We start from the raw sequence: 27,949 nt of genomic DNA on the forward strand, positions 1-27,949 counted from the left end.
GAACACTTAAAGTAATGCAAGTGTATAATAAAATAAGTGTCCGTTTTAACAACAACAATAATGATAATAATAAAACATTTATACAAAATATTATTACAGTACAGTTTACAGGCAGTAATCAAATGTTGGTCTCTACAGAACTTCCTAAAATTATAAAATGAATACTATATGTATTTCCTTGTCCCTACTGAAAGGCTACTGAATGATTTCACTTGTACACTTTCGGTAATCAGCGCCCCCTGTGGAGCTCACACGTGTACTGCTGGATGACCGCAAGGGGCGTATCCCCAACGCAACAACAGCACAACTTCCGGCCGATCCTCACAGACGAGAAACAGAAAGCTTTCTCTTTTCACAGATCCTTGTAGATTTAGTTATTAACAGTGTGATGGAACAATAAAGATTAGTGTGACGGCACGTCTAAGCAGCGTTTGTTTCGAACTGTGGAGAAATCAGTGAACGCGGATTCTGTCTTCCAGAAGGTATGATGGTGATTTTGATGATGTATCAGTCATGTGCTGTCAGCTCGCGTGAACGCGGGTACATTATGTGCTCTTGGGCGTAACGTTAGTTAAACGGGCTGAATGTGCTTGTGATGACAGGGTGAGTATGAGCGAGGGCGAGGTGTTTCATGAGAAACAGAGACTGGAGCTGTGCGCCATCCATGCCTTGAACAACGTGCTTCAGGAGAGAGTTTTTACCAAGGAGACAGCAGATGACATCTGCAAGCGGTGCGTCACACACACACACACACACACACACGTATGCATGTATATACACACACACACACACACACATATATATATATATATATATATATGCATGCATGTATATATATATACACACACACACACACATATATATATATATACATGTATGTATGTATATACAGGCCATTATTTAATTCCACTTTGTATTGTTCTATATTCTCAAATCCAAAGTTGTGTGTTGTGTATCTCTGCAGACTTGCCCCACAGTGTGTGATGAACCCACACCGCTCAGTGTTGGGCACGGGGAACTATGATGTCAATGTCATTATGGCAGCTTTGCAGAGTCGGGGGCTCGCTGCTGTTTGGTGGGACAAACGCCGGTGAGTGTGAGAGCATCTCAGTGTCACTATATAAAACATGATGATCAGAAAATGTGTGTTCATTTTCCTCCATATCTCTCGTACGCTGTAGGTCCATACAGAATTTGTGCCTGGACAAAATTCAGGGCTTCATTTTGAATGTCCCATCAAGGGTGTCACTGGGAATTGTGTCTCTCCCACTGAGGCGCAGACACTGGCTGGCGGTACGGGACGTCAACGGACAGTTTTATAACCTAGACTCGAAATTAAAAGGGCCTGCCTGTATTGGCGGAGAAACAGAACTCAGGTAAGACTTCCTAATTAAACAGTACAAACTAATTATTGCAAGAAAACATTAGTGCATATAAATTTACACTGTCCAGGTGTATACACAGTAAAATGAATAAATGAGACCCACATATATCCAAGTGTCATTGATAATCAGCACAATGTTGCCCAGACACAATTATAACGAGGCAGAACAGGTAATTCAATCAGAACAGGAGCAGGACTATAATGGCAGATGGTCGGTAATAACACAGGATCACCTGATCTTCTGGACCCCATTTGCATTTGTATGTATTTTGGCGTGATCATATCATATAAGACAGACAACACACATCTCCCAATTCAATACCGATTGAAAGAAATGATATCCTGAGAACCTCTTTAACCTTCAATACAAGTGGTAAGCTTTAAAGTGACCTTGTATTGTTGTTATTCTTAACTAAAACTGAACTGAAATAGCTCAAATAAAATATAAATATTAGATAAAAAACTTAAATTGAATGAAAATTGGTAAATAAGTTTAACCAATTAAAGTAATAACTGAAATAAAAAACAATTAAATCTAAAAATATGAAAAGTGGGGAAAAAAATGAAATTATATAAATAAAAGCAAAGTCAAAACATTAATGGAAACTATAACACTATATAATAATTCCAAAATAAGATTAGTGTAAAACTGTTTAGTCAGTGAAAGATTCATCAGATTGATTACTTATGAGTTTGCCTTTTTAAATGATTCATTACAATTCATAAAAACTGTCTCAAAAGAGTCTTTTGTTCTTGAATTGGTCGGCTTAGTTGCGCTGTATGATTCTGATTCACTAAATAAGAGCCAGCTCATAAGAATCATTTATTCATGAATCAGACTTTACTGGTTTTGCTGTATTTTTTTAAGGCTCACTTAAAAAGTGATTTGTTCATAATTACTAATAAAACCATGTTTTAACATAACCTTACTTTTTTTGTAGACCCTGCTAAATACAGATTAAACTTGCTTTACTAACGTAAGCTAAACTGATTTTAACATGAGAAATCCAATAACTGGTTCTGAGAACGCCAGACACTTGTGTGCCATTATTAGTGAAGGAAACCCAATAAATCCTGATCTTTGTTTTTATTGATTCTTCATCCTTCCTCCTCCCAGGTCATTTCTCACTGAGCAGCTTTCTCAGGATGTTGCAGAAATGCTCCTTGTCGTCCAAAAGGAAGTAGACGACGATGGGACGTGGCTGAAAGCAGACGACACCAGGAAGTGATGAAACCGAACATTCTCTCTCTCTTTCTCTCTCAGTGTGGAGTAACGGCGGAGAAAAAGAGAAACACTGGAGCGCCGAGCAGCTTTATGGAGAGCAGCACTTCAGGAAGATGCTCGCATTCATCCACACGAAGGGAAGTCCAAGAGAATGATCTAGTGCTGCCTCATATGAAGGAGCCGTTTATCTGAAGACACACTGGCTGTGCTTGTGGGAGACACTACTATAGCTGTGCCAGCAGCGTCACTCTACTCTTTTCTCTCTTTCTCTCCTCTCAGGAACTACCCTCTCTCACTTTATCTCTATCTATGCACTCCACTGCTGAAGTAGATCAAAGATTTTATGTGTCTTGTTACAACTATGCACAGAAATGGTACTTTAGAGTTCAAGTATGTATGGTTCATTGTCTTTTAGACGTCAGTGTACATCTTACTATGCATAAACAAAGGAGATAAGAGATTGTAGCTCTATCTCATGCTCACGTCCTTTACTCTTTCAAGCTCTCTTGCAAACTGCCTCATTTACATCGAAACTGAATAAATTTGATTTGTTATTTATTTGAATTTCTACCTGGACTGTTTTTGCTCATGCAGTGCTTGTGGAAGAACTGTTTGAAATTGTCATTATGACTAAAAATGGTGTTTTGTTTTTGTCTGATTACTAATGTTTGTTGAATTAATGTTCTGTTGTCAGAGCTGGATTTTAATATCATATAAATGATATTTAATCAAGTCAGTGTATCGGTCAATTAAATTCACAAAAAGGTTCATTTTAAATGCAGAGCAGGGCCTGATGACTTTGGGCAAGTATGCCACAAAAAGTGTGCAAAGTTAATAAAATCAAAGTAAATAAAATAAATGTGGGATTTAATTATATATATATATACTTTTTGTTTTTTACTTCCTAGGCCTAATTATGAGCTAAGTGCTGCTGTAGACTCTACACTGCACTATAGATGTCATATATTTTTTGTATTTGAATATATATATATATATAGTACATACATGAATGTGAAGCTGTATAATCTAAAAAAGGGACTGGACAACAGTTCTTTTTTATTATTATTTATTATTATAGTATTTATTCATTTTTGAGCTTGTTTTATTTTTATAGTCAGATTTCAGTGGAGGTTTTAGTAATTATTTTAATAATATTAAATATTTACATTTAGCTTCATTTTTTGTTTTTAATCTTTTAATTTTAATAATTTAAGTACTTAAACCTTTTTTTCAGTTGACAAGTCAACATTTTGTAATATTTATTTTTTTATCAGATCTATGTCAATTAATAATAGTTTTAGTTAACAATAACAACCCTTCTGCAAAAATCTTTAATGAATTTTATAGGTAAAAGCTGAATTTTTTTTGAATGAATTGATTCAGTACTGGGCATACATAGAAAAACATGTTGTGCTTCATATAGTTAGACAGGTCAAATAGTTTAAATAATATTTAATGTATAATTTAAATAATATCATTTAATATAAGTAATAAAAACAACATTTTATAGTGGAAAATCTTTCTCACCTATTGCAGGTAATAACCAGGTATAGGTTTATTTAGCAGGATGCTTGTAGTGTTTTGCATCAGCAGCTGTAAAGACATAAAAACATTTTCAGACATTCCACTTTTGTTACTGTATTTTTATTTCATTTATATTAGACTCTGTAGTGAAAAAGGATTCCATTCAAAAGGAGCATTAAAACATTGAAACTCATTTTTTAAGGATTAACAATAGGTTGATAGCCAAGAGAAGGGACAGATGCAATTTCAAATGTATATATATCTATATACGTATATACTGAACTTGTCATGAGAACCTCTGACACACACAGACACAGATGGTGTTTGCAAGATGTCCTGATGATTATTGCTGCTTACATTGTGGCCATTGCATTGCAAATGGCAAAACGCAGTTGTATTGCTCAGAGCCAGCAGAGGAAACGGACACTAGCCCTCAACAACTTTTTTACAGATTTTTTTTTTTCTTTGATCATCAAAATGCATTAACAATCAAACGTTTATACAGTGAATATATATATTCATATATTTATATTATATAAATAAATAATCATATAGTATCAGAGGGTATACAAGGTAATACAGAATTGCCACTTATAAAATAGGGTCTTGTCAAATATAAAAAAAAAAGAAAGAAAGGTGAAGAAAAAACTCCATAATCATACAAAGAAATTGTGCCATCGCCACTATGCATCTGTGACTACATGTAACAATATAAAAACTCCAAAATAAAGTGGTTATACATTTAAAAATAGACCACTACTGTAACGTCAATACCATCTTGTTTCCACCAGCTATGTACAGCATGACACTAGAGGGAGAGGAAGTGACAGGATCGGGCCACTAAATGAAGCACACGGCTTTTTCTGTCTGTTACACCCAAAAGACTCAATGGTACTGACGTTACACACAGATATTTAACATCTAGAGTTTTAAATTAGTCTCTCGTCTCATAAAGTGTCCATCCATATGAAAACTAAACCTTGCTCTATATCTTTCTTTTCTACTATACAGAAAAATAATTAGTGTGAGTACAGGTTTCTTGAATGGGACGGGTTGGAGTGTGATTGACTGCCGCCGTAGCCAGTCAGCATGCTGGGAGAGTACTGTACTTCCAGAAAACCACACGGAAGAGGAGTCCGAAGAGGAGCCGGATCCGTGAGTGGAGGAGAGAATAAAGGAAAGAAAAAAGTACATAATCATTTAAAAATTAATTCATAAGTGCATACTTATATACATTTAAAAAAAAATCTTATCTTACTGTTATTTTCTCACAATATACATTTATACCCTTTACTAAGCTCCGCCCCCTCAGTTACTGTCGCTCACCCAGGCAAGCCTTTCAGAATGTCCCAATGGAATGAACTGGAGACCTTATTTTTTTTTAAGGTAAAATGTGTTAAAGTGATTAAAATTAAATGGATCTTGTTTCTACATGAAATATGACAATGCTGATTTTTTTGTAATTTTTTCTTTTTTTTTTATAAAATATGAAAACATATTATGTCCTAACATATACTACTGTTGAAAAGTTTAGGGTCAATACGAAGGATGCATTAAATTGATTGAAAATGACAGTAGACATATGAAAAATTTGTAATGTTATTAAAGATTTCTATTTAATATAAATTAAGTTCTCTTGAACTTTTTATTAATCAAAGAATCATGAAAAAATGTGTTATGGTTTTGACAAAAATATTAAGTAGCACATCTGTTTTCAACATTTCTTGAGCACCAAATCAGCATATTAGAATGATTTGTGAAGGATCATGTCACACTGAAGACTGGAGTAATTATGCTGAATATTCAGCTTTGCATCACAGAAATAAATTATATTTTAAATTATATTAAAATTGATAATTGTAATAATATTTCAACATATTAGTTTTACTGTATTTTTGGATCAAATAAATGCAGCCTTGGTGAGCATAAGAGAAAAAAATAAATTGTACCAACCCAAAACTTTTGCACAGTAGTGAATACATTCCACTAAACATCATCTTAACAAATAGGACTTCTATAGGATTATATTACAAAATAGCAAAAGTTTGTCTGATAACCTGGTGGATTGCAATTGGTCGGTAACGTTTTAAGGCAGGGCTTAGCGAATGGTCATTTAGTCTGATCCGTGTGTCAGTCTGTGTGAATCTTAGCACAATGAATCATGAGAATGCCACAGATCGCAGAGATGTGACAAAGACAAGGGAACTCACAGAGGGGGGTGGGGACTGCCTGTCACTCAAAGGCAGGTTCTCATAACCAGGGTTGCCATTGGAGGAAACGTTTGGAGTCCTGCATAGAGAAAGAGAGAGGCACAGAGAGGAACCAGGAGAAGGGGACAACGGAGAGACGGAAGAATGACATGCCACACCAAAGGGCCACAGGGAAGGATGAGAGCCAGGAAGAGAAAGGTGGAAGAGAGTTAGAGAGATGTGACATTTTAACTTTCAGAATCTTTAGATCTTTTTTTTATTTTCGAAAAGGACACAAAAAGATATTTAAATTGAGGAATGAATTCAGGAAATTTGTAATATATCTAATTTTAGAATATAGAATTTGTATTTATTGTAAGACATTAATTTAAAAGCACATGGAAATGTGAATGAAGTGAAAAGAAGTGTTGATGTCAGATCTAGTTGTATGAAAACAGCAAATGTGATCCTTCAAAACAGAATAATTGAAAGAGAGAGAAACAGGGAGTGTTAAAAAGCAAGGAGAAAGAAACAGCAAGGAAGACTGCAATAGATCTGAAAGAGGGATGTAGTTTGGACAGCATGATTTTTGACAGTGGACAGAAATATCGGAGGGGGCGGGACTTTACCTATATTGTGCATCGTCTCTGATTGGAGAATCTATGTCTGTCTTGCAATGACGGACAGACCGATAGACAGACACACAGACAGACAGACCTCTCGGCTAGACTGTGCTTGACATGTAGACCTGTCTGTGTGTCTGTCTGTGTGTGCATGTGTTTGTGTCTGTCTGTCTGTCTGTGCGCTCCATCTAACACCTGTCTGTCTAGCTGTCTGAGTGTGACTGGAGCTTTATGTGTTTGTGTTTTATGCACTTGTTTCTGCATTTTTATGTATATGAGCCTATAAATGTGTTTTATAGTGCAAAGGTCATTCATAGTGTAACCTTGATGCACAGCTGCTCAAGAAAAGAACAAGAATCTGTGAATTTCATCAATTTATGAATTATAAAATAAAAATGTAAAAAACTGACAAATAACATACATATTTTATATTGTTTATTTATATAATTAAAATGTACACTACCATTCAAAAAAGCTTTTGAAAGAAGTCTCAACAATAAATGCTGCATTTATTTGACCAAACATACAGTAAATACAGTAATATCCTGAATTATTACTCTTTTTCTATTTAAAAATATATATTAAAATGTAATTTATTACAAGGCTGAATATTCAGCATAATTACTCCAGTCTTCAGTATCACATGATCCTTCAGAAATCCTTCTAATATGCTGATATGCTGCCCAAGAAACATTTCTTATTATTATCAATGTTGAACAGTTGTGCTGCTTCATATTTTTGTGGAAACCATGATGCATTTTTTCCCAGGATTCTTTAATGAAAGTACAAAACAAAATAAGAGCATTTATTTGAAATAGAAATCTTTTGCAACATTATAAATGTCTTTGCTTTTACTTTTGATCACTTTAAATTCTTGCTCCACCATACTGTAGTAACAAATAATAAATTGATAAATAATCCTTAACAGCTTAAATGTATTTTTTTTTTACTCAAATGAGGAGCATTTGGAAAATTTAATTGGAAAAATAATAAAATGTTTTTTTTTTAATTGTATTATTTTATTGTTAAATGTATCTATTAATGAAATAAATTAAATAAACAGTTACAAATGTGTATTTATTTGTCAGTTTTAAAAAAAATAATAACATTTCAATTTTCAGTTTATAAACTGATATTGATTCCTTCATTTTATTTTTAAGTGGCACTCCTAGTACTTCAGACAATTAATAAATAATTCAAAAGGAAAGAAAAATGGAGGTTGTGCTGTTCGTCTCTGTGTGGGTGATCTACACAAGCTCATGGTGGTGTATGGTCAGGGTCATTCTGTCTGTCTGTCTGTGTGTCTGTGTATGTGTTACTCACGGTAACGGAGGCGCGCTAGAAAAGGGGGGAGTCCAGCCGGCCCCCTGGTAACTATAGAAGGGGGGCAAGGCCCCTCGCTGGGAGCCCGTTGCCGTCTGTCTACGTGCCTGATGAGAAGTGAAGGGGTCCTCGCTTTCGCTGTCGGAGTCCTCGTATTCCTCTGAATCGCTATGACATCCAATGACAATTATGCAACAAAGGAAGTGAAAAATAGGTCATGAAATAAGTATACGTTTTATAAGCTATATGTTATGTGCAAAACAAAAGCTTTAAAGACATTTATTGAAAAACCTCTTTTAACTATATGTAGATATTGTCATGAAATCAAATAATCCCAGTCTAGAAGTAATCCTTTAATCTGTCTCGCTCCTCTTTGCCATTTCAGTAATCTATGCATCTGCCATCTAAATGGAGTTTGTGCTCTGAACACAGTTTTGCTGCAATTAAACACTGCAGCCACCTCTGATATTTAAAAAAAATGGATTTGCCAGCATTAGGCACTTGGAGGGAGTGTACCAACTTGGGCTGAAACAATAGTAAGTGACTGAGCTTTCTGAACTAATGTTATAGTGACATTAATACCATATCCAGATAAAAGGAGTGAAGTGCTTTTAAGCACTAATGCCCTTAAATTGAGATCATATTTCTCTCATCTGTGCATTGCTGATGAGTGAGGTTGTCGGTGTTTACTCTGTTACCACAGGCCCATTTATGATAAACTATAGTGGAGTTTAGTCGACCCAGACCAAGCAGCCCACCTCCATTAACATCCAGCTGCTTTTGTTGTTGAGTATGGAATTATGCAACTTCTTTTGCATTAAAAATCAGAAATTTTCAGGTTCCCAGTGAGCATCTTATTATTCATGTTAGATATACATCCTAGATAGTAATTTGACATATATTAAGATGACATTCCCTTGCCTTGGGTATTTCCCTGTGTATAAAAAAATAAGCATTTAGAGCCACATGCACATTCTGCATTCAGAAATACAGTGGAGAGCAAAAGTCTGAGACCACATAAAAAATTTGCCCTTCCAAAAAAAAAAAAAAAAAAAAAACCTCATAAGACTTATAAAGTAAAAAAAAAAGAAAAGAAAATAATAATAATAATAATTATTATTATTATTATTACTATTCAAATAATAAAAATGTTAAATTAAAATAAATAAATAATTTTAAAATAAACAAAATAAAACACTAAAAAACTATAATAAACTAAATAAAAAACATTAAAACAAAAAAATCATTATATATTTATAATAAAACTATTTATAATATATTCTAAATTTATCACAAAATAATATATTTCATTTGTTTACCTGCATGCCATGTGACCAATAACTGACATCAGAGAACCATGAACATGCAAATGTGTGTACAATATTAATAAAAATCTCACCCTAAGTGATCCCTGCATTTAAAAAAAGCTGAAAATAGCAAATACTGAAAAAGAATGTTTACAGAATTGTAAACGACGTAAATGTAATTTGTTTTATATATTTTGTATTTCTATATATATTTTTAATAATAGATAAATACATAATTACCACATGATATATACATTTTATAATATGATATAATAATATTTAAATCAAAAGCAACACTACTTTTTATGCACCTCATTCATCTTAACAAATCAGAATAACTAACCCCATGAATATTATGCCATGAAAACAACAGCAGATGGGATGTTGGACGGGGTGGAGGGATGAAGTTCACCTCACCTGTGGAAACTCCTCCAGGCTCCAGGGAGGGAGCACAGAATAGCTGTGAATGCCAAAGCCGAGAGAAACGAGTACAGCGAAAGATAGAGCAACCCCTCCATCCCATCATAGCACAGTCCTTTCAGAGAGTCCACATAATCCTGAGAGAGTGACGTGAAAACAGTAGTAGATTGATAAAGTTACTCTCACTCACAGTCAGGCTGAGCTGGAAAACAGGTTGCTATGGTTACCTTGTTCAGCCCTCGACAGTTGAGAAGTGCGACCAGCTGGTGGAAGTTGCCCTCAGTGGCATTGAGGATCTGCTGCACCTCCCTGAGTGACTTCTAAAAGGGAAAATAACACAGTAGCTAAGCAGCATGTTGCATCCACTTTACTGTACAGCTGCTATTGATCTTTCCTGTCAGTGAAGGACATAGTGTGGTACTGATGGCAATGGAAGCAGGGTTTACATACCTCTGCCTTTGGAAAGCGTGGGAGGGCGTCTCTCTCCAGACTGGAAAGGTGAGAGTGGATGCTGGAAAGTGCTCTCTGGGACTGGGTCAGTATTTATGCCAGTTCAACAAACAGAATTTTGCTGAATTAACTGAATTTCACAGGCTAAAAACTGTAATTGCATTTCTAATTCCCCGCAAGACCTGTTTCACACCAAGGGTTTTATAGGTCACTAAAACTATATAAAAAAAAAAAAAACTAACGTTACTTTCACTACTTGATTACTTGAAATACAATAAATGTTAACTATACTACTAAAAAAAAACAAAAAAAAACTAAAATAAAAATACATAAATAAAAACCTCCAAAAAAAAAAAAATAAACAAAAACAAAAAAACATATAACTGGCAAGGTAACATTTCCCATTTTCTTTTAGTTTCACTTTATGTACTAAAATAACTAATAAATGAGAAATTAATAAAAAAAGACATTATATTACATAGACTCATAGAAAAAAAATTAAATGACAAAAACAGAACAAAATTACGAACATTTTATATAAAAAATAATAATAATTAAAATAGTATTAATAATATATAAAAAATATAATATAAAAATCTAATTCAAAATATCAACCATAGTATATAAATGATACTAAAATATCATTGTTTCACAACGCATGCATTTAAGCACTGAGCTTTATTTTTCTTAAAGAAGAAAATAGAGTGAATTTGAGATTACTTTTATGAAGCAATATAATAACTCTCAATGGCTCAATAAAAGTATTATTTGTGGGCGTTATTAAAGGGAATATACACTACACTTTCTTTTTTCTATAGAGCAGCAGTTCTACAATGCATCAGAAATGCTGTCAGTGTGAAACTCACAGTTTGAAACTGGTCTTTTTTATTTTACTCTCCTTATAATTTCCTTTTACGACATCAAATTCCATTCTTCCTTTATCAGCTTCCCCAAAAACACTGTCAGTCTAGGTCTTGATTACAAAATCTTGATTATAATGTCATAATCCTCTTTATTCTGTTCATCCCCACAGTGACATAAATGGCATTGCTTTTTAATCTTAATCTGTACTTTGTGACCATTATAATTTCTTATATTTGGGGAATTCTGCCTTGTGATATCATTAACATTCTATTTTTTACTCCTTTAGTAAACTCTATGACATCACCGTCTGCAGCATCATGTAACAAGATTGCGCACCTGTTGAAAAGGGCTGCTCATTTTCCTGCTGCAGGTTAGGTAATAATCCAGGATTTCTATTTAGAGAGAAGAGAGAGAGAGTGAGAAAAATAAAGACTGAAGACGTGGGTAAGACTGTGCATTCGTCAGAGATGAAGGCAGATGGACAGTTTGTTCTAAAACTTAGTGAGCTGTATCACCTCCTACTGCCTACATAGACAGCTTCCTTCCGAGGGCCATTCACACAGAACACGGTTTTGTATTCCACTGTTCTACTTCTCCATTTTTTTCTAGGTAAACCATGTTTTGTGCATAAAAGTGTTTTTAAAAAATGTGGCACTCAAGTTTAAAGTCTTTATATATATATATAAATTTAACATTTCCCTGTGTGTTGCGCTTGCAAAAATGCACTCTGTGTAAACGGCCCCAAAGACAGTATCCTAACTATCAGGGAACCTAATACGGTATTTAAATGTCACCATTTTCAACAAAAAACTTTATATGCGTTTTTGCATTAATTTAAATGACTATGGCGTTTTTGGGCCTGAAAAAGCTAACTTTTGAAAAAGTGTACATTTTTCAAAATGATACCATTATCGGCTTTTTGTAAATTGTGAAAACGGTGACATCATGTACATGCGTGACATTGCCAACCGCTGGCCTGGCATATATTAAACAGCGATTTTTTGTCATTTTTGCAGATCTGTGTAAATGGGAATCGTTGCAAAACTTTTCAAAAAAGCAAAAAAAAAAAAAAAACTTCCCGTTTTTATTACAATAGTGTCATGTAAACGTACCCTAAGTGACTGATTTGGAACACTACATATGAGAAAAACAAATTATGTTTCACATGGGAGACTCAATTTGTGAATGTGACTTTAGCATTGTTGCTAAGCTAACATTGGTATAATATGCATAAGAATATGCATATGCACAAAAAATATTGGGTTAATTAACACATTTTAATTATATGGAACTACTTTATTGGTTGTTTTTAAATGTTTTATATATCAAATATATTATTAATGAAATCAATTTCATTTATTTCACCTCATCCACCATCTTTGATTTATTCTTTTATGGAGCTTGATGCAATGCATTCTAGGAATGCCTTCCCCACAAAGAATGCTGTGATGTTGCATTATAATTTGTCTAAAATTAGGCATCTTAGGTTCCGCACTTAATTAACCTGCCTTTTTGTGCAGCGTTCACATTGGGAGTGTAACTGATGCCCTACAATGCTGCCTACGTAGGCAGCTCAATAGGTTTTGAAAAAGGGCAATTGTGTATGAAAGAGCTTTACTGCACCTGTACTTGTCCTAGAGTTGAAGTGAGTGGAGTTAAGCACAAAAGTGTTTGGGTCAAAGCAAAAATCACTCAGGGCCTGAGAAAGAGAGAGAGAGAGAAAAGAGCAAGAAAGGGAATTGAGCAAAAGCAAATACAGAACAGAGATGTTAACAGTGTGACACAGTGACCAAGTGACATACTTCCCTCAGTCTCTCTGTCCCACGGCTCTGACTGCTATCGATCTACGGTATTCACTGACACACATGCAAACTGCCCCATAATCTCATTTCTTTCTTCATCTCATCACTCAACCAGTTTTCCATCTTTCCTTTTGTCCACTCTGCACTGTCTGTCTCTTTAACACACACTTGCTTTCCTTTATGGAATGTGGGCGATTAATCAAAGTAAATAGGACTCAGTATTACCAAGAGCTTCACAAGAGGACTAAAGAGGGTCAGAAGAAAGAGAGAGAGAGAGTGACAAAAGAGGATAGAAAATGTATGTGTGTGCGTATGTATTATAAAGAGGGAGCACTAGGCAATTGTTACTGCTGGCTGGATTTGGACAATGAAATACTTGTTTTGAAGGCCAGCAACTGCCATCTCTTCCTGTCACTTTCTTTCTTTCTTTCTTTCTTTGGCATTAAGATTTTGGGTTAGGTTTATATTGGTGACGCTTAACATTTATCCTTCATATATACGTTCAAAAGTCTGGACTTGATTTTTTTTTTTTTATTATTTTATGCACACCGAGGCTGCATTTATTTGATCAAAAACACAGTAATATTTTAAAATATAATTACAATTTAAAATAATTATTTTCTATTTTAATATATTTTGAAATGTAATTTATTAATTTATTATTGCCATTACTCCAGCCTTCAGAAATCATTTTAATTCTTTAGAAATCAATAATATGCTTATTTGGTACACAAGAAACATTTCTTATACCCAAGGCATAATATTTTTGCGTAAATAGAAATATAAATGTCTTTAGTGCCACTTTTGATCATTTTAATGCATCTCTACTTGCATTTGTAATTTTACACATATATATATTTTTCTTTCCTGTTTAAGTCCATTACTGCTGTATTCCTCTCTGAAACACTCAGCATCACTCTCTCACTATCTTCTCTTCTTTTCCTGTTGCTTTTAAGACCTCTTATGCTCATCTTCAACACAGCATCCATTTTTTCCCCTCTTTTTTTACAAAGAAACACACACGCACTCAGATACACACACACATTGAATCTTTAATCTCTGCCCTATTTTCCTGCCTTTTTTGGGATTGTGCCATGACTGCTGAGTTCCCAGAGTGGAAAACCTTTTTCTCGATTCCTCTCTCCCTCTTTCATAAGCACACAATAAGTGACTGCATCTTGGCTGGTGTGACCTTTTAAAACTTAAAAAGTCACAATCACAGAGTTTTGCCTGGATTTTTTAGTGAACACAAATGTCCCTGCAAAGCGCTCTGACACTCTCTCACACACACTCATTCACACACAGATGGCAGTATTCTGTGCTGGATGTCTGCTTGCAGAGAGCTGTTGTTTTTCTGTCGGGATAGACGTTGTCTGAATACTCACCACCACTGTGGCCGTCTCCAGGCCGAGAGAACCCCAACTCAGAAACAGAGCCAACCAGGCCAGCACTGTCATCCTGCAAAGGAGTTTGCACACACACACACACACACACGTTTATCATCTGCCTCTCTGCGCCAGAGTGGGTGTCAGTAAGCAAAAATAAAACCCATTTTCTGCAAGCATCTTGGGGATTTCAGATACATAATATACAAAAAAAACACACTACTGTGAACGCTTATGTTTGACTTACATTATGCAAGAATGCTGTGTGCATGTCGAAAATACTAAACACTTAAATCAGGTCAGCAGTGATTGTTACTCACAGAATAAGTAGCCAGCGGGCCTGTTTGGCTAAACCCAGAAGAATAAAGAAACACACTACAAGATCCAGTAAAAGCAGCAGCACGTACGACAGCCACCTAAACAACAAAATAGTCCAAAACACATTTTTGTCACACCTGCAAAAGGCAGATAGATTGAGAAAATCTACTACTGCAGAAATCCAATTAATTTTGCATTATTTTCTTATTTTTCCCTCACATTCATCATTTATTCATATTTTTATTTGCATAATGCAAGGAATGTGCTGCCACATGAAGTTGTTTTTTACAATCTAATAATATATATATATGTATATCTAATATATATCTAATATATATATAATATATACTGAAGAGAGTTTTCACAAAAATATTAGGCAGCACAACTGTTTTCAACATTGATAATAAGAGAAAATGTTGCTTGTGCCAGTCCGGATGCTGAAAATTCAGCTTTGCCATCATAGGAATAAATTACATTTTAAAATAAAGGGATAGTTCACCCAAAAATGAAAATTCTGTCAGTAATTACTCACCCTCATGTTGTTCCAAACCTGTAAGACCTTCATTAATCTTTGGAACACAAATCAAGATATTTTTGATGAAACCCAAGAGCTTTCTGACCCTGCATAGACAACACAACTGACACATTCAAGGCCCAGAAACATAGTAAAGACATCATTAAAACAGTCCATGTGACATCAGTGGTTCAACCGTTTTCTGAAGATACAAGCATACCTTTTGTATGCAAAGAAAACCCAGATGCCCTGCATCTTGTTTGCAAGCAGAGGAATGCACACACATGCATTGTGGTACTGTCATGAAAGCGTGTTGAAGACTGACACCGAAGAGAAGACATTGTTAATCAATAAAGTCTTTGTTTTTGTCTTCTTTGCAAACAAAAAGTATTCAAAACATTTCGGTAGCTTCATAAGATTACGGTTGAATCACTGATATCACATGGACTATTTTAACAATGTCTTTACTACCTTTCTGGGCCTTTGACGTTTCAGTTGCGTTGCTGTCTATGGAGGGTCAGAAAGATCTTGGATTTCATCAAAAAATACCTTAATTTGTGTTCTGAAGATGAACAAAGGTCTTACGGGTGAGTGATTAATGACAGAATTTATGACCATCTAAATATATATTTAAACATAAAAACTAAGCTTCAAAAATCTTGAATAAAAAAAATCATATAATCAGTTAAATATCAGCATTTATAAGTAGTGAACCCAAAACCTTTTTTCTTTTTCTATTAGCAGTCATGCCTTTGATGTTTTCTCACCTGTAGTCTTCATTCACCATGAGTGTGTTTGCTGCCCAGCCAGGGGAGAAGGGTGAAGGAATGCTGTTGGCAGATGGACTGAGGGTGGGGGCTACAGAAGGAGGTGCTGGGGTGAGCGCTCCCACTATGCTTTCACTTCCATTTGCCCTGTAAAATCCATCTGCAATGGGGATCAGACCTCTTCCCAGTGTCAGGTTGGAGAGGAGAGACACGACTCGCTCGGACAGACGCCTGCAGGAGCGTGTGGGCACGAGTGCCGGCTTATGCCCACCGAACACTTCCTCCATGGAGGTCAAGGGCCCTGAGACAGACTGCTGCAGCCCAACTACGGTGTCTGAAATCTGGGTATGCCAGAGGAGAAGATCCTTTGCTTTGAATTAAGACATTAACCCAATGCATTTGTATCCAGATCTGACATATGAACAGACTAGCTTGGAATACAAAAGAAAAGAGTAGTGGAAAAGATATGTGGAAGATAAAGGACAATGGAATTGAATGGAAAAAGTTGGAATGGAGGGAGCGGGTCTTATCAGAGTACAGTAGAAGTAAAGTAGGTCATTAATCAGATTGACATGCATTCATTGATTGACCATATGAGCAACCAGCTAAATCAATACCCGGAGAGGATTTTATTTCACTCATTCACACACAAACACGTTCAAACACTCTCTCACTCTGAATTTCCCCGATCGCTTACTTGCAATCACAGTGTAATAAAACCATTTAGTGTGTTTTCTGAACGTCCTGTATTTCTTTTGGTCCCCTGGTGCTTAAGGAGATTGATGGAATAAGCTTTTGTGTATGTATGAGTGTGTGTGTGTGCATTTGTGTTCTCACCAGAAGATCGATGGAAGCCAGTGTGTAATTGGCAGTGAGCAAGGATGAGGTCAACTGATACATCCCATCGTTCGCCTCACTGTTGCCGTAGAAACCGATGCCTATGGCAACACTACAAAAAGCAGAAACACGAACAAGGAAAAAAGGAGAGAAGACAAAGAAAGAGAAAGTGAGAGGGAAGAAAGAGAACATGAACAGTGAATCAAAAAAGGGAGAGAGGAAAACAAAATGAGACATATTTAAAATAGATTATGTACATTTACACTTTTAAATTTACACTTAAAGTTTGGGGTCGTGATTTTTTTATGTTTTTGAAAGAAGTCTCTTATGTTAAAATACAGTAAAAACTGTAATACTGAGAAATATAATTACAAAACTGTTCTGTGTAATAAAATGTAATTTATTGTCATCATGGCAAAGCTGAATTTCCAGCAATCATTTCTCCAGTCTTCAGTGTCACATGATCCTTCAGGAATCGCTCTAATGTGCTTATTTGGTGCTCAAGAAACATTTCTTCTTACTAAAAATGGTGAAAAAAGTTGCGCTGCTCAATATTTATCTGAAACTTTTTCTTTCTAGGATTCTTTGTTAGGTAGAAATTTCAAAACAACAGCATTTACTCAAAAAAGAAATCTTTTTAACAATATTTAAATATCTTCACTGTCACATATGATCAATGTAATGCATCATTGCTGAATGAAAGTATAAATTTGTTAAAAAGAATGGTAATGGTAAATGGTAATATTCATATTAAATGGTTTCAACGCAAACACACTAAAGAGCATTGGAATCCAAATCAACAACACTGAAAATCCACTCATTTACATATCTATTTCACATTCAAATATTCAGATTAATGCCTGGGCCAGATGCTTGTCCAATCCTTCCCAACATGCCAAAAATAGCAAATCTCAACCTCTCGCTAACTGTTTGACCCAGATTAAGCCAAAGGAAGCAGAAATGTGTATTTCGAAATTATAATCGCAATGTAAGAGTAAAAGTGTGCATACATGCAGTCATCTGTAAATCAGTGTCTAGCTTCGGAATCCTTCAGAAAAGAGGTCAACGCGGATGGGAAGGGGGTGATGTCATGGAGGCGGAACACGTGCTGCATTAGAATGTTTGCATCATGCACAGAGCAAACCCAACCAGTTCTCACAGAAACACTGCTAATTTACACAAACAATTTATGTGTGGCTTCAAGAACATTAATACATCATGCTGATAGTTCAGATCAATGAGGCATGAAAAAGCATTGGGTTTCATATTCACAGCCCTGAATATATTAAATGGGTTGGTGTTCTGCCAATATATGTGCACTGAGAGAACACAATTGATGAAAACCATCCCTTGCAAATGTGCAAATGAAACAGAGCTTTATTTAGAACAAAGCATGATATCTTTATTATGCAAGTCTAGAAGTGGGGGAAAAAAGGTACTGTTTAGCTTTTACAGACATGGGCAGTCAGTATAAGGTTGTTGCTAATAAGAGAAGGCCTGAACAGTTTTCTTATTCTGCATTCTGATGTGTGAAAGCACAATATGGTGCGAGTTAAATACAGTAGGAAACATTTTTAATATTTTATTCACTAAATTTTCTCTGGTACTCTGCTCTGTAATTCACATGTGTATAAACTGAACTGAATTGAGCACAAAGTCTATTGTGACCACACCTTCAATCAAAAAATATAAAATATAATTTTTGCATCGTATGACTATCATGCTAGAAGGGCGAACCATAAAATCATTACAAATCTTAAAGATGTGTTTTGCAGTACTGCTTGTTCATGAGCTTCTATTATCTTTTGAATTAAAAAATGTCTGCTCTACAGAGAGTAATCACTGGCATCTGAAAATTATCAGGCATTACCAACACAATGTGACTGCTGCAACCGATACCCATGTGACACAGCAGATGCCCCGCCCCTTTCTGCCACTGTATCCATGGCCACCGCTGGCATCATCGTCTTCCTCCTCTTCCTCTGCATCCCGGCCGCCCTCACCACGACGGCAGCAGCAGTAGTGGATGAGGAAGGAAAGAACTACAAGTAACGAAAGGACGAGAGCAATGGCGGAGAAGCTGGAGAGGACCAGAAGAGTCTGTGGAAAGAGAGCATGGAAAATGAGAAAGAAGAAAAGACAACCAAGCACTCAAGACTTCATTATAACATACACATTTTACTGAGTATTAGCTGGTCTACCATGATATCAGTTTTTAGATGGTGTCATTGGTCTAAAAAAAACAATGAGCAAAGGATATGAAATCAAGTATTGAATCTGATCATCATTAAACTCATAAAAAAATTAATTACTCTTTTCAATTTTAGGGTACACTGTAAATAAATATTTTTCAAAGTTGTAAATAATACAAAGATTATTGGAGTATGTTTTACAAGAAAACACTATTTCAGTCTGTCTACTACAAAATTTCATTTTAAATTCAATGTGTTACTTGTCTATTTGTGAATCTAAACAGAAATGTAATATATGACAATACAATACATGATATTGATACACATATCACCTATAAGGAAATATTAAATTTTCTCATACGTACAGTCTCTGGGTAGATGGAGATAAAACACATATAAAATCCCCATAGTAAAATGTGTATATGTACATATGGAAGTAATAATAATAATAATAATTATATATATATATACAAAAAAATCTGTATGTTTATAAAGTTTGTAATTTTTTTTTGAATACATGTATATCTGTTATATTTACCTAAATAATATCAACATGCATTGTCGTGTTTTCACATGCATAAACATGCATTATATGGGCTAGTTATATATGAAAATGTTACAATTTCTAATAGGTTTTATATATGTGACAGTATGTTTCATATATGGAAATGTAATACATGTACATATATTACAGTTTCACATGGGAATGTCTGAGTGAAAATTAGAAAATCCTGCAACAGATTTTTTTCATATAAAAATGAGCACAGAATATACATATTGCACAGCTTTCAAGCACATGCATGTATTGTATAGAAAGCAGTGTGACATAAAATGGAGGATGTCTCTTTAATCTTCTTGGCTAATAAAGCACGGATGCTCCACTCAAAGAGAGAGAAAGAGGAGGTGTAATTAAAGCTTTCCACTGGATTCCAACACATATTGTGTATTCATGTTTCATATATTATTTATCTTTAGTCTTTTCCCAATCCATCTTCCTCAGTTTCTCTCTCTGTTATTCTCTCCCCACTCTCTCTTTTAACCGTGGTTTTCTCTCCATACTTTCTCTTCCGCTCACTCATCCCTCACTGTTCTCCCCCTTTCTTTCTTTTTATCCACGCCACTGGATCTCTATTAATAATCTGTGACCTACTTAAATACATTCACTGCTTTTCCCTCCGATTCTCTCTCTTGTTTTTCATCTCTCGCTCCCTCTCCTCTTCGTTGATTTCCCCTCTCTTTCCAATTCCCACTAATATCCACAAGTATTTCGCTGTCTCGTTTCTCCTCTCCTCCATCTCTCTTGCTTTCTCACAGTCTGTTATTTCCCAGCACATCTTTCTCTTATCATCTGTGTCTTATCCTGTAAACCCATTCAGGCATCCAACATAATCTGGCTTTGCCTCTTCCAACGTTATCAATTTGTGGTGAAGCTATTTCTTTTTCTAAGAGTAACCTCACAACGGCTGTTTAATTTAGCATTATGAAATGGAATTGAACAAAATAGAGACTATGTTAAGTACACAGTCTTGTACCTTTTTTGCTTCAAATGCTTCATGTATATCTGAGGTGAATATCAAATACAAATTTTTATTTGAATGGCTTATAACTCTTTAATAGACTTTTTTAAAAATTCCTATGTCCAGAAGAATGGAGAAAATACTTGTGGAACCAAGGCCACTGAAGAAGCACTCTATTGACTGTTTTCAAACAGGTTTGTCCCTCATTTGTCAGACAAACTTATAGCAATCATATGCATTATAATAGTTGATGTTGCACTTTCAGGCTGGTTGTGATGTTTTGATAGCACCACATACAGTATGGATTGTTTGCACCTTTTTTATGGAAAATCAACCTGCAATTTAGGTGAGACGTACTTAGCATTGTCTCTGCTAGTCTGCATTCTTAGGTTGGAATAAGAGAAAGTACTTGCATCAAGGGGCACGTAATTCCTATTTCTATCTGAACTTTTGACAGTGAAATTAAAATATATTTTTAAATGCTAGCAGATATGTGTCTAAAACGTTCTTATTAGTTATGTTCATCTGTCATGTTAGAACTAGCAATGACGGCTTGGACTGTTTCTGAGAAGGAGATAGCATTTATATAGAAGTTCAATGAACAATAAATTATATTTTAGTATTTTTAATACTAATATTTAGAGTTTTAGACACTATATTGCCAGTTACATTGTCTGTATTTTCTCTGTGAATGAAAATAAGTCCAAACAAAGTCAAACTACTACTTGCAGAACTTGTGTTTCATTCCTGAATGCAGAATAAATCAGTGTTTTAAACAAATACATTAAATGAACAATTCAATGACTCATTCATAAAGAACAACACTTGGTTTGTTCCTGACTTAATCAGTATATGGTTAAATCGTTTGAATAAATGAATTAGTGATTGATTCACTCATAAATCATTTGACACCACCTAACTGGCATTATGATGTTACTATACACAACTTGTGATTGAAATATCACCTCCTAAAACTAAGAGCCTTTCTGGAACGTGCAATTACGAACAAGCATTTAATGCATTCTGAACTAAAATGGAAATGAACCCTTATTTAAGCCACATTCACGGCATCACATTTCCTGTCCTAATCTGCTGGACATTTATATTCATATCTTTTATCAATATCTTACTGATGTGGAAACATACACTTATGTAAATAAATGTGTCTCTGTCATAATGGAGTTATCATTTTTACATCAGTCCATCATGCTTTTAGTCTCTGATATTGCAAGTCTATGTTTTTTAGCCACTAAATATCGGAGATTGTGAGATACAAACTCAATTTTGAGCCACTATATCTTTAAACTGCAGACAGAAAAGTGCCTTTAATGGTTTTGACTATAATTCTTCAGTTTATTCTCTCTAAGAGTCTGTGTTAGAGTATAACAGTGCTGTGAGTGAGAGTATATTGTGCAAGTCAAGGTAAAAATACTTCTGACAGCAAGAAAAAAGACATTTCTGACTGTTCATACATTATATTGCATATATGTGATATATTTTAGACAAAATGAGAGGGTGCACACAAAGAAGAGAAAATAGAGAGCGAGACAGAAATAAATGTGTCGCTCCAAATGATGAGCGCACCCACCACCAGCTGTCAGGTGTGAAAATTGGTTCTGAGAGTGAGAAACAAGGAGAGGGCAGGGGAGAAGTGAGCGGGAATGAGAGAGAGGGTTACCTGCTGATACTCCCAGCTGTCTGGAGTGAACACGCTGTCTCGGGTCTTCAGGTTCAAGTCCAGGCGAGGAATGGCATGGCATAACCGTACCCATATCGATGGGGTGTAGTTAGGGACAGTTGCTATGGCTGCCATGCCCGCTGTAAACTACCTCTGTCTTCCTCAAGTATCTGAAAATGATTGAGAAACATGTAATTATAAAAAGAGAACACACCAAGATTGGACTGAGTCGGCTATATAGCATTCTATACATCACTTATGTAGGTATTTTTTCATTATTATTGTTAAAACTGTTGACATATAATGAAAATCTGACTTTTCCAGGTTTTAAGTGCTGTAATCAGGTCCCCGGTGCATCTACCAACCAAGGAAATGTGAAAAACATTAACCCAGTAACTTTTGGTTTTGGTAAGCCTTTTTCTGCATGAGTCTGAGAAAGCAAGCGTGTCAGATTTCGCTCTCTTAGTAATGTGGCAAAGGGATCTCATTATAATATTACCTCCCCTTAATCTGTAAGTTTCCACCCACCTTGCCGTCATTTTGATTTTGCAAGCAACAATGGTGTACCAGTTCTAATGCCATGGTGAAAGTTTGAGCAAAACATACTAACTGTTCTGCCTTTGTCTGCACTGACGAGCACAGAACACTACTTAGAGTACCAGCCTCAGAGGAGACAACAGAGAAGTGGATTTATTGATTTATTTACTGTGTATTGCTGCTGCCACACAGATCTAAAATAAACATGCAATTTATTTCCCAGCTGTTTACCTTCACAGACATAACCAACTGTATTTGTAACTCCTGTTTTTTTAAACGTAAACTTGTGTGTGAATGAGAACTTAGTTTAGTACTCACATGCTGTGACAGCCGCTTTCTGTTCGTGTGCTTTGGATGTGTGCACTCAGAAAACCATATATCAGAAGTTTAAACTAATATGGTTTCAAACACATGATTTCAGTGCTATAAACATGATCAGAACCAAAACAAATGTTTTTAGCAGGTAAGAGCTGTAATGGCCACTCTATTCTGGAAAAGTGGGCGGGGAGCAGCAGCTCATTTGCATTTAAAGAGACAGGCACGAAAAACAGCTGTTTCTGCTTCCACTCAAAATAGCATATTCAAAATGATATTATAAATGATCTGTGGAGTATTTTGAGCTGAAACTTCACAGACACATTCTGGGAACACCAGAGACTTATATTACATATTATATAACATGTCTCCTTTAAAAAAAGCTGCAATAACATAAAGACTGAAATAAAGTATTTCAAAATGTATTGTACGAAACCGATATAAATTAATTATATTATATTATATATTGACAAATTTTAAAGTACATTTTTAATATTTGTGTTGTGTGCATATTGTTTATTCTGTACAATATATTTGTGACCCTGGACCACAAAACCAGTCTTAAGTGTCAATTTTTCAAGATTTATACATAATCTGAAAGCTGAATAAATAAGCTTTCCATTGATGCATGGACAATATTTGGCCAATTTGAAAATCTGTAATCTGACGGTGCAAAAAAAAAAAAGTCGCCTTTAAAGTAGTCAAAATGAAGTCCTTAGCAATGCATATTAAATCCACGTTCATTATCGGGTTGGATTTGCGCAGCTTGTCAGTTAACAACGGCTCTGTGTAGTAACAGCTGCCCTATGTGAAATCACGCACTGATGGAATTTACCACTGATTAGATAACAGGCTTTACTGACGAGATGCGTATTAATCATCGGCCAATATATATCATGCACCCCTAAATCAAACATTACGTTTTGATATATTTACGGTAGGATATTTACAAAATATCTTCATGGAACATGATCTTTACTTAATATCCTAATGATTTTTGGCATAAAAGAAAAATGTTTTGTTTTTGGTTATTGCTACCAATATGCGACTTCAGACTGGTTTTCTGGTACAGGGTCACATATGTTATTTGTATAAATGTAGTGTGTGGGCTGCATTTTTTCACTTATTACATTTATATAAGTTTGAATGACAATAAAATGATTTGCTTCTATTTATTTTTATCACACATCAACATGTATGAAATCTTTTGATGTGAAAAAGGAGGAAAAAATTTCAGCCAAAGACCACAAACAAACAAGAGCAAGACAGAGGAGAATGTAGAAACAAAAGTAGGTTAAGTAGAGACACACAAAAAAAAAAAAAATAACAATTACAATAACAGAACTCAGGAACACAACAAACACAAAATGAATAAATCAACAAGAACATCAATGTTAAGAGAAGAGGTTTCTAAGATAGCCAGACACTGACCAACCATTAGATCTCATGAGAACTCTGTATAATTAAAAAAATCATTATGGGGCTTTGAGGGACTATATGCACTCTAAATTTATACAAGGGTAGCATGCACCTTCTAATATCATTATTATTTCATGAGACATACTTCACAAAATAATTATGACCTCATCTGGGCATATACATTGTGAAATCATCATGATGGGACTCATTATGACATCATCAGGCTATACATTCTATTTTAATCATGAGCTCATGATCCTATATCATGTATATCACTAATAACTCACCATTTACCCAGTGTTCCTTAATTACTTCATGGGATCTATATGGGTCCATTTCATTAACTTTATAACCTGATTTTGATTTATAATCAAATGCAATACATTCTAACACTATTAAACTTCTGTAAACTTACATACTGCACATTCCAAAGTTATTATGAACTGATTAGGATTTATGGATTTCAACATTGCTATGAAATAAAGATGGGCCTATTGAAATGTATTAACTAAGAATTACTCTGTGTAATTTTTGCACCACTATCTGCATAAGAAAAAAAAAAAAAAGTAAAAAAGTAAAAATAACTTGTTCCAAATTAGGTCTACCAAAAACCACTCCCTGTCTTGCTTTGTTTGGACAAACAGGTTACCCTGGCCTGCCTCAAAATTCCATCATTGCCAGAAGTTGGTAGATCATTTGATTAACAGAAACCTTCCACAAAGAAAAATTGCGTAAGCACTGGCTCAAGTCTCATTCCTAAGGTCTGTATATGTCATCTGTCATCCACTTCATCCTCCCAAAACAGTTAACATCTGGGCATCGCTAAATTAACAAGAAACCGCAGGCTCCATCACAAATAACCCTTACACTAGTGTCTGATGTGTTTTGTTCATAATGATGTCTGAAGGCTATTAATTTACTGCTTGAGAACATTACCAGCATGCAGTGGGTCAAGACAATAAGCTGGTGAATTGTGGTATAATTGGTGGAGAATTATTATAAGTGTTCTCTTTTCAAAAGCGAAATGGGAATAAAAGCCAAGTTAATGTAAAAGGGTGTTATGGAACAGTTAAAGATGCAGACCGTGACTCAGACTGGAACACTACAGCACCTCTGAACATGATGCATTCTGTCAGCTTGTTATAAGGATGGCTCGCATTGCATAACGAAAAGGCAATAATGCGAGTTTCGAAATGGAGCAAGGAAGAAAAATGTTGTGCAGAATAATAGAGGGATAAAACATTTTCCTTTTTTTCGTTCTTATCTGTTAATCTGGACTGAATAATGCTTAGCATCATCTATCCAATTCCTTAACTTCACTTTAATTATCCACAACATAAGTGTGCAAAATAAAACAAATAAAAAAATAGGTTCCAGGATTACTAATGATGTCATCATGAGGGGTTGTCATCCAAAATAAGCCATTTTAAGCTCACTGAAAACTCATTAGATTTTATGGAATTGCCACCTTATAATACTATGAGGAAACGCTCATCCGTGGCTTTGCTCATTTCATGAGCAATAAACTATAACAAATGAAATTTTCACAAAGTGACATGAGTATGATAATGGTATATTATTATGTGGATCCTAAAATGGAGCCATTTCCTTGTAACATTTTAACATCTGAAGCAGGGTTTGCAAGTTCAGAATATGTGGACTTCGCTGCATATTATAGTCAGTGTTGTTACTTCGCCAGCTTGATATAATAAAGAAAATTAATTAATCATTGGTTACTAGGACTGAACCGTGCCAAAATAAATAAATAAATAAATAAATAAATAATCTGTAAATTATTGCAATAAATAAATACAAAATCTCAATTTATAATGCCTTATGACCTCCATGAATATTCAAAGCTTGAAATGCACCTTGAAAGTAATTAATCTGAAATCATCGTCCAATAAAAGACCAATGTTGACAGTATGATACAGTTAGTCATACAGCATTAACAATTAAAAGCGATATTATAAATTATAATACTCTGTTGAAATAAGCTGACTGCTCTCAAACAACTAAAACCTGCTCTTGTGTTTTCTGAGAATTACAGAATTACATATAATGTGTAGATATACACCAAGATGTCAATATTAAAATCATACTATTGACAGAGCCAGCCATATATACACATGCATGATTGAGAGAGGGCAGTTTTTGGTGCTGTTGTTCAGAACAGATAGATGGTCCAAATGAGGGTCCAAACAAGTTCATAAAGGTCACTGGGGGCCATTGTTTGCATTTGCATTTAGTTGCGTGCAGTGTCAATGACTAAAGGAGCTTATTATTAAGGTATTTATAAATATACAATCATCCACACAACAGGACTGATGCTAATCGAATAGATATCGATGAAACCTTCAGAATGACTAGAATTGATTGCACTTGTGTGAGTGAACCCGGCGCGAGACTAATCGGTCTCGTTCTCTCTGGCAGACTTACACACTTGTTTATGGCAAACATATCTAGTCGTACTCACAGAGCTTTGTCTTGACGTTTGGACGCACACTGTGAGACTCTTTTGTTTTGAATGGTCTCGCGTAATAAATCAACCGTCGTACGTTTAGCACACAGACTAATTAACACGGTAAATGAACCGCACAATAGGCTATAACATTTTATATGGCACATTTTAAAACGGTTGCCCACCTTAATTTGCAGCAGCCTAATGTGGGTGCTTCCACGTCTGTCACGCTCGTGTGAATTTGTTTGCGATTAACGTTAGATGCGTTTACTGAGACCGCTGACCGTTGAAACGGTTTGCATCCTGAGTGTTGAGATCTGTTGTATATAGGGCTTCAGGAGAAAACTAGAGTATTTTCAGTCCCAGTATGCGCCCGGTCTTTGTGCTCGCGGATGGATGACGGGAAACAGGTCTTCGGAGAATCCCTGAGGGATGTTTTATTAAGAGAGGAACGACTCGCGACGCCTATCCGTCGGCTTCACTCTTGATTTGAAATCCGCGGAGAACTTGAATCATCGTCCACAGTCGCGCGAAAGGACGCCCAGAGTCACTGAAATAATAAAAAAAAAACTTCCGAAATTAATTGTTCTCAGTAACAATCCACAACTGCTGCCGTTCCCACACAAAATAAATGTTCAGTCTGCAGAAAAAGCAAATCCATAGCATCCATGGGCAAATGAAATCCTTACAGAGCAGCGTGTTTGTTTAAAATACTAACAACTATGGCTAATAAAAAAAAGCTATTTATATTGTTGGGATAAAAATCGGTACATTTATTTTAATTGTACCATATTTTCAAACACATTTGAGTCTAATTTAAGTAAGTGAATGTAAGATTTAAATTGGTGTGGTCCTGAGGGTCCCAATGATCAGGACTGAACTTGGCACTCCCTCCCTC

General features: G+C 35.2%; 2 protein-coding genes across 4 annotated transcripts; one reads left to right on the forward strand and one right to left on the reverse strand.

Annotated features, from left to right (window-relative positions):
- The first annotated feature begins 276 nt into the window (after nucleotides 1-276).
- On the forward strand, nucleotides 277-3,167 carry LOC109105818 (josephin-2-like). Its single transcript, XM_019119092.2, has 5 exons — nucleotides 277-482; nucleotides 603-731; nucleotides 965-1,090; nucleotides 1,182-1,376; nucleotides 2,502-3,167. Exons 2-5 carry the CDS (start codon nucleotides 610-612, stop codon nucleotides 2,611-2,613), a joined length of 555 nt encoding a protein of 184 aa, XP_018974637.1. The 5' UTR covers nucleotides 277-482; nucleotides 603-609; the 3' UTR covers nucleotides 2,614-3,167.
- A 1,067-nt stretch (nucleotides 3,168-4,234) lies between these two features.
- LOC109105819 (protein tweety homolog 1-like) lies at nucleotides 4,235-27,942 on the reverse strand. 3 transcript variants are annotated; one of them, XM_042740669.1, is made up of 15 exons: nucleotides 27,237-27,942; nucleotides 22,320-22,489; nucleotides 18,803-19,032; nucleotides 16,933-17,044; nucleotides 16,096-16,436; nucleotides 14,817-14,912; nucleotides 14,497-14,569; nucleotides 12,933-13,008; nucleotides 11,646-11,701; nucleotides 10,446-10,538; nucleotides 10,223-10,315; nucleotides 9,993-10,132; nucleotides 8,376-8,436; nucleotides 6,344-6,422; nucleotides 4,235-5,236 (listed from the first exon to the last, which is right to left on the reverse strand). In XM_042740669.1, exons 2-14 carry the CDS (start codon nucleotides 22,452-22,454, stop codon nucleotides 6,384-6,386), a joined length of 1,545 nt encoding a protein of 514 aa, XP_042596603.1. In that variant the 5' UTR covers nucleotides 22,455-22,489; nucleotides 27,237-27,942; the 3' UTR covers nucleotides 4,235-5,236; nucleotides 6,344-6,383. The 3 variants fall into 3 exon arrangements, with proteins under 3 accessions (XP_042596603.1, XP_042596601.1, XP_042596602.1); XM_042740667.1 differs by having other exon boundaries at nucleotides 8,269-8,436; XM_042740668.1 differs by lacking the exon at nucleotides 6,344-6,422 and having other exon boundaries at nucleotides 8,269-8,436.
- Between the last annotated feature and the right edge of the window lie 7 nt (nucleotides 27,943-27,949).

This window comes from Cyprinus carpio, chromosome B16, assembly GCF_018340385.1.
Source record: "Cyprinus carpio isolate SPL01 chromosome B16, ASM1834038v1, whole genome shotgun sequence".
NCBI lineage: Eukaryota > Metazoa > Chordata > Actinopteri > Cypriniformes > Cyprinidae > Cyprinus > Cyprinus carpio.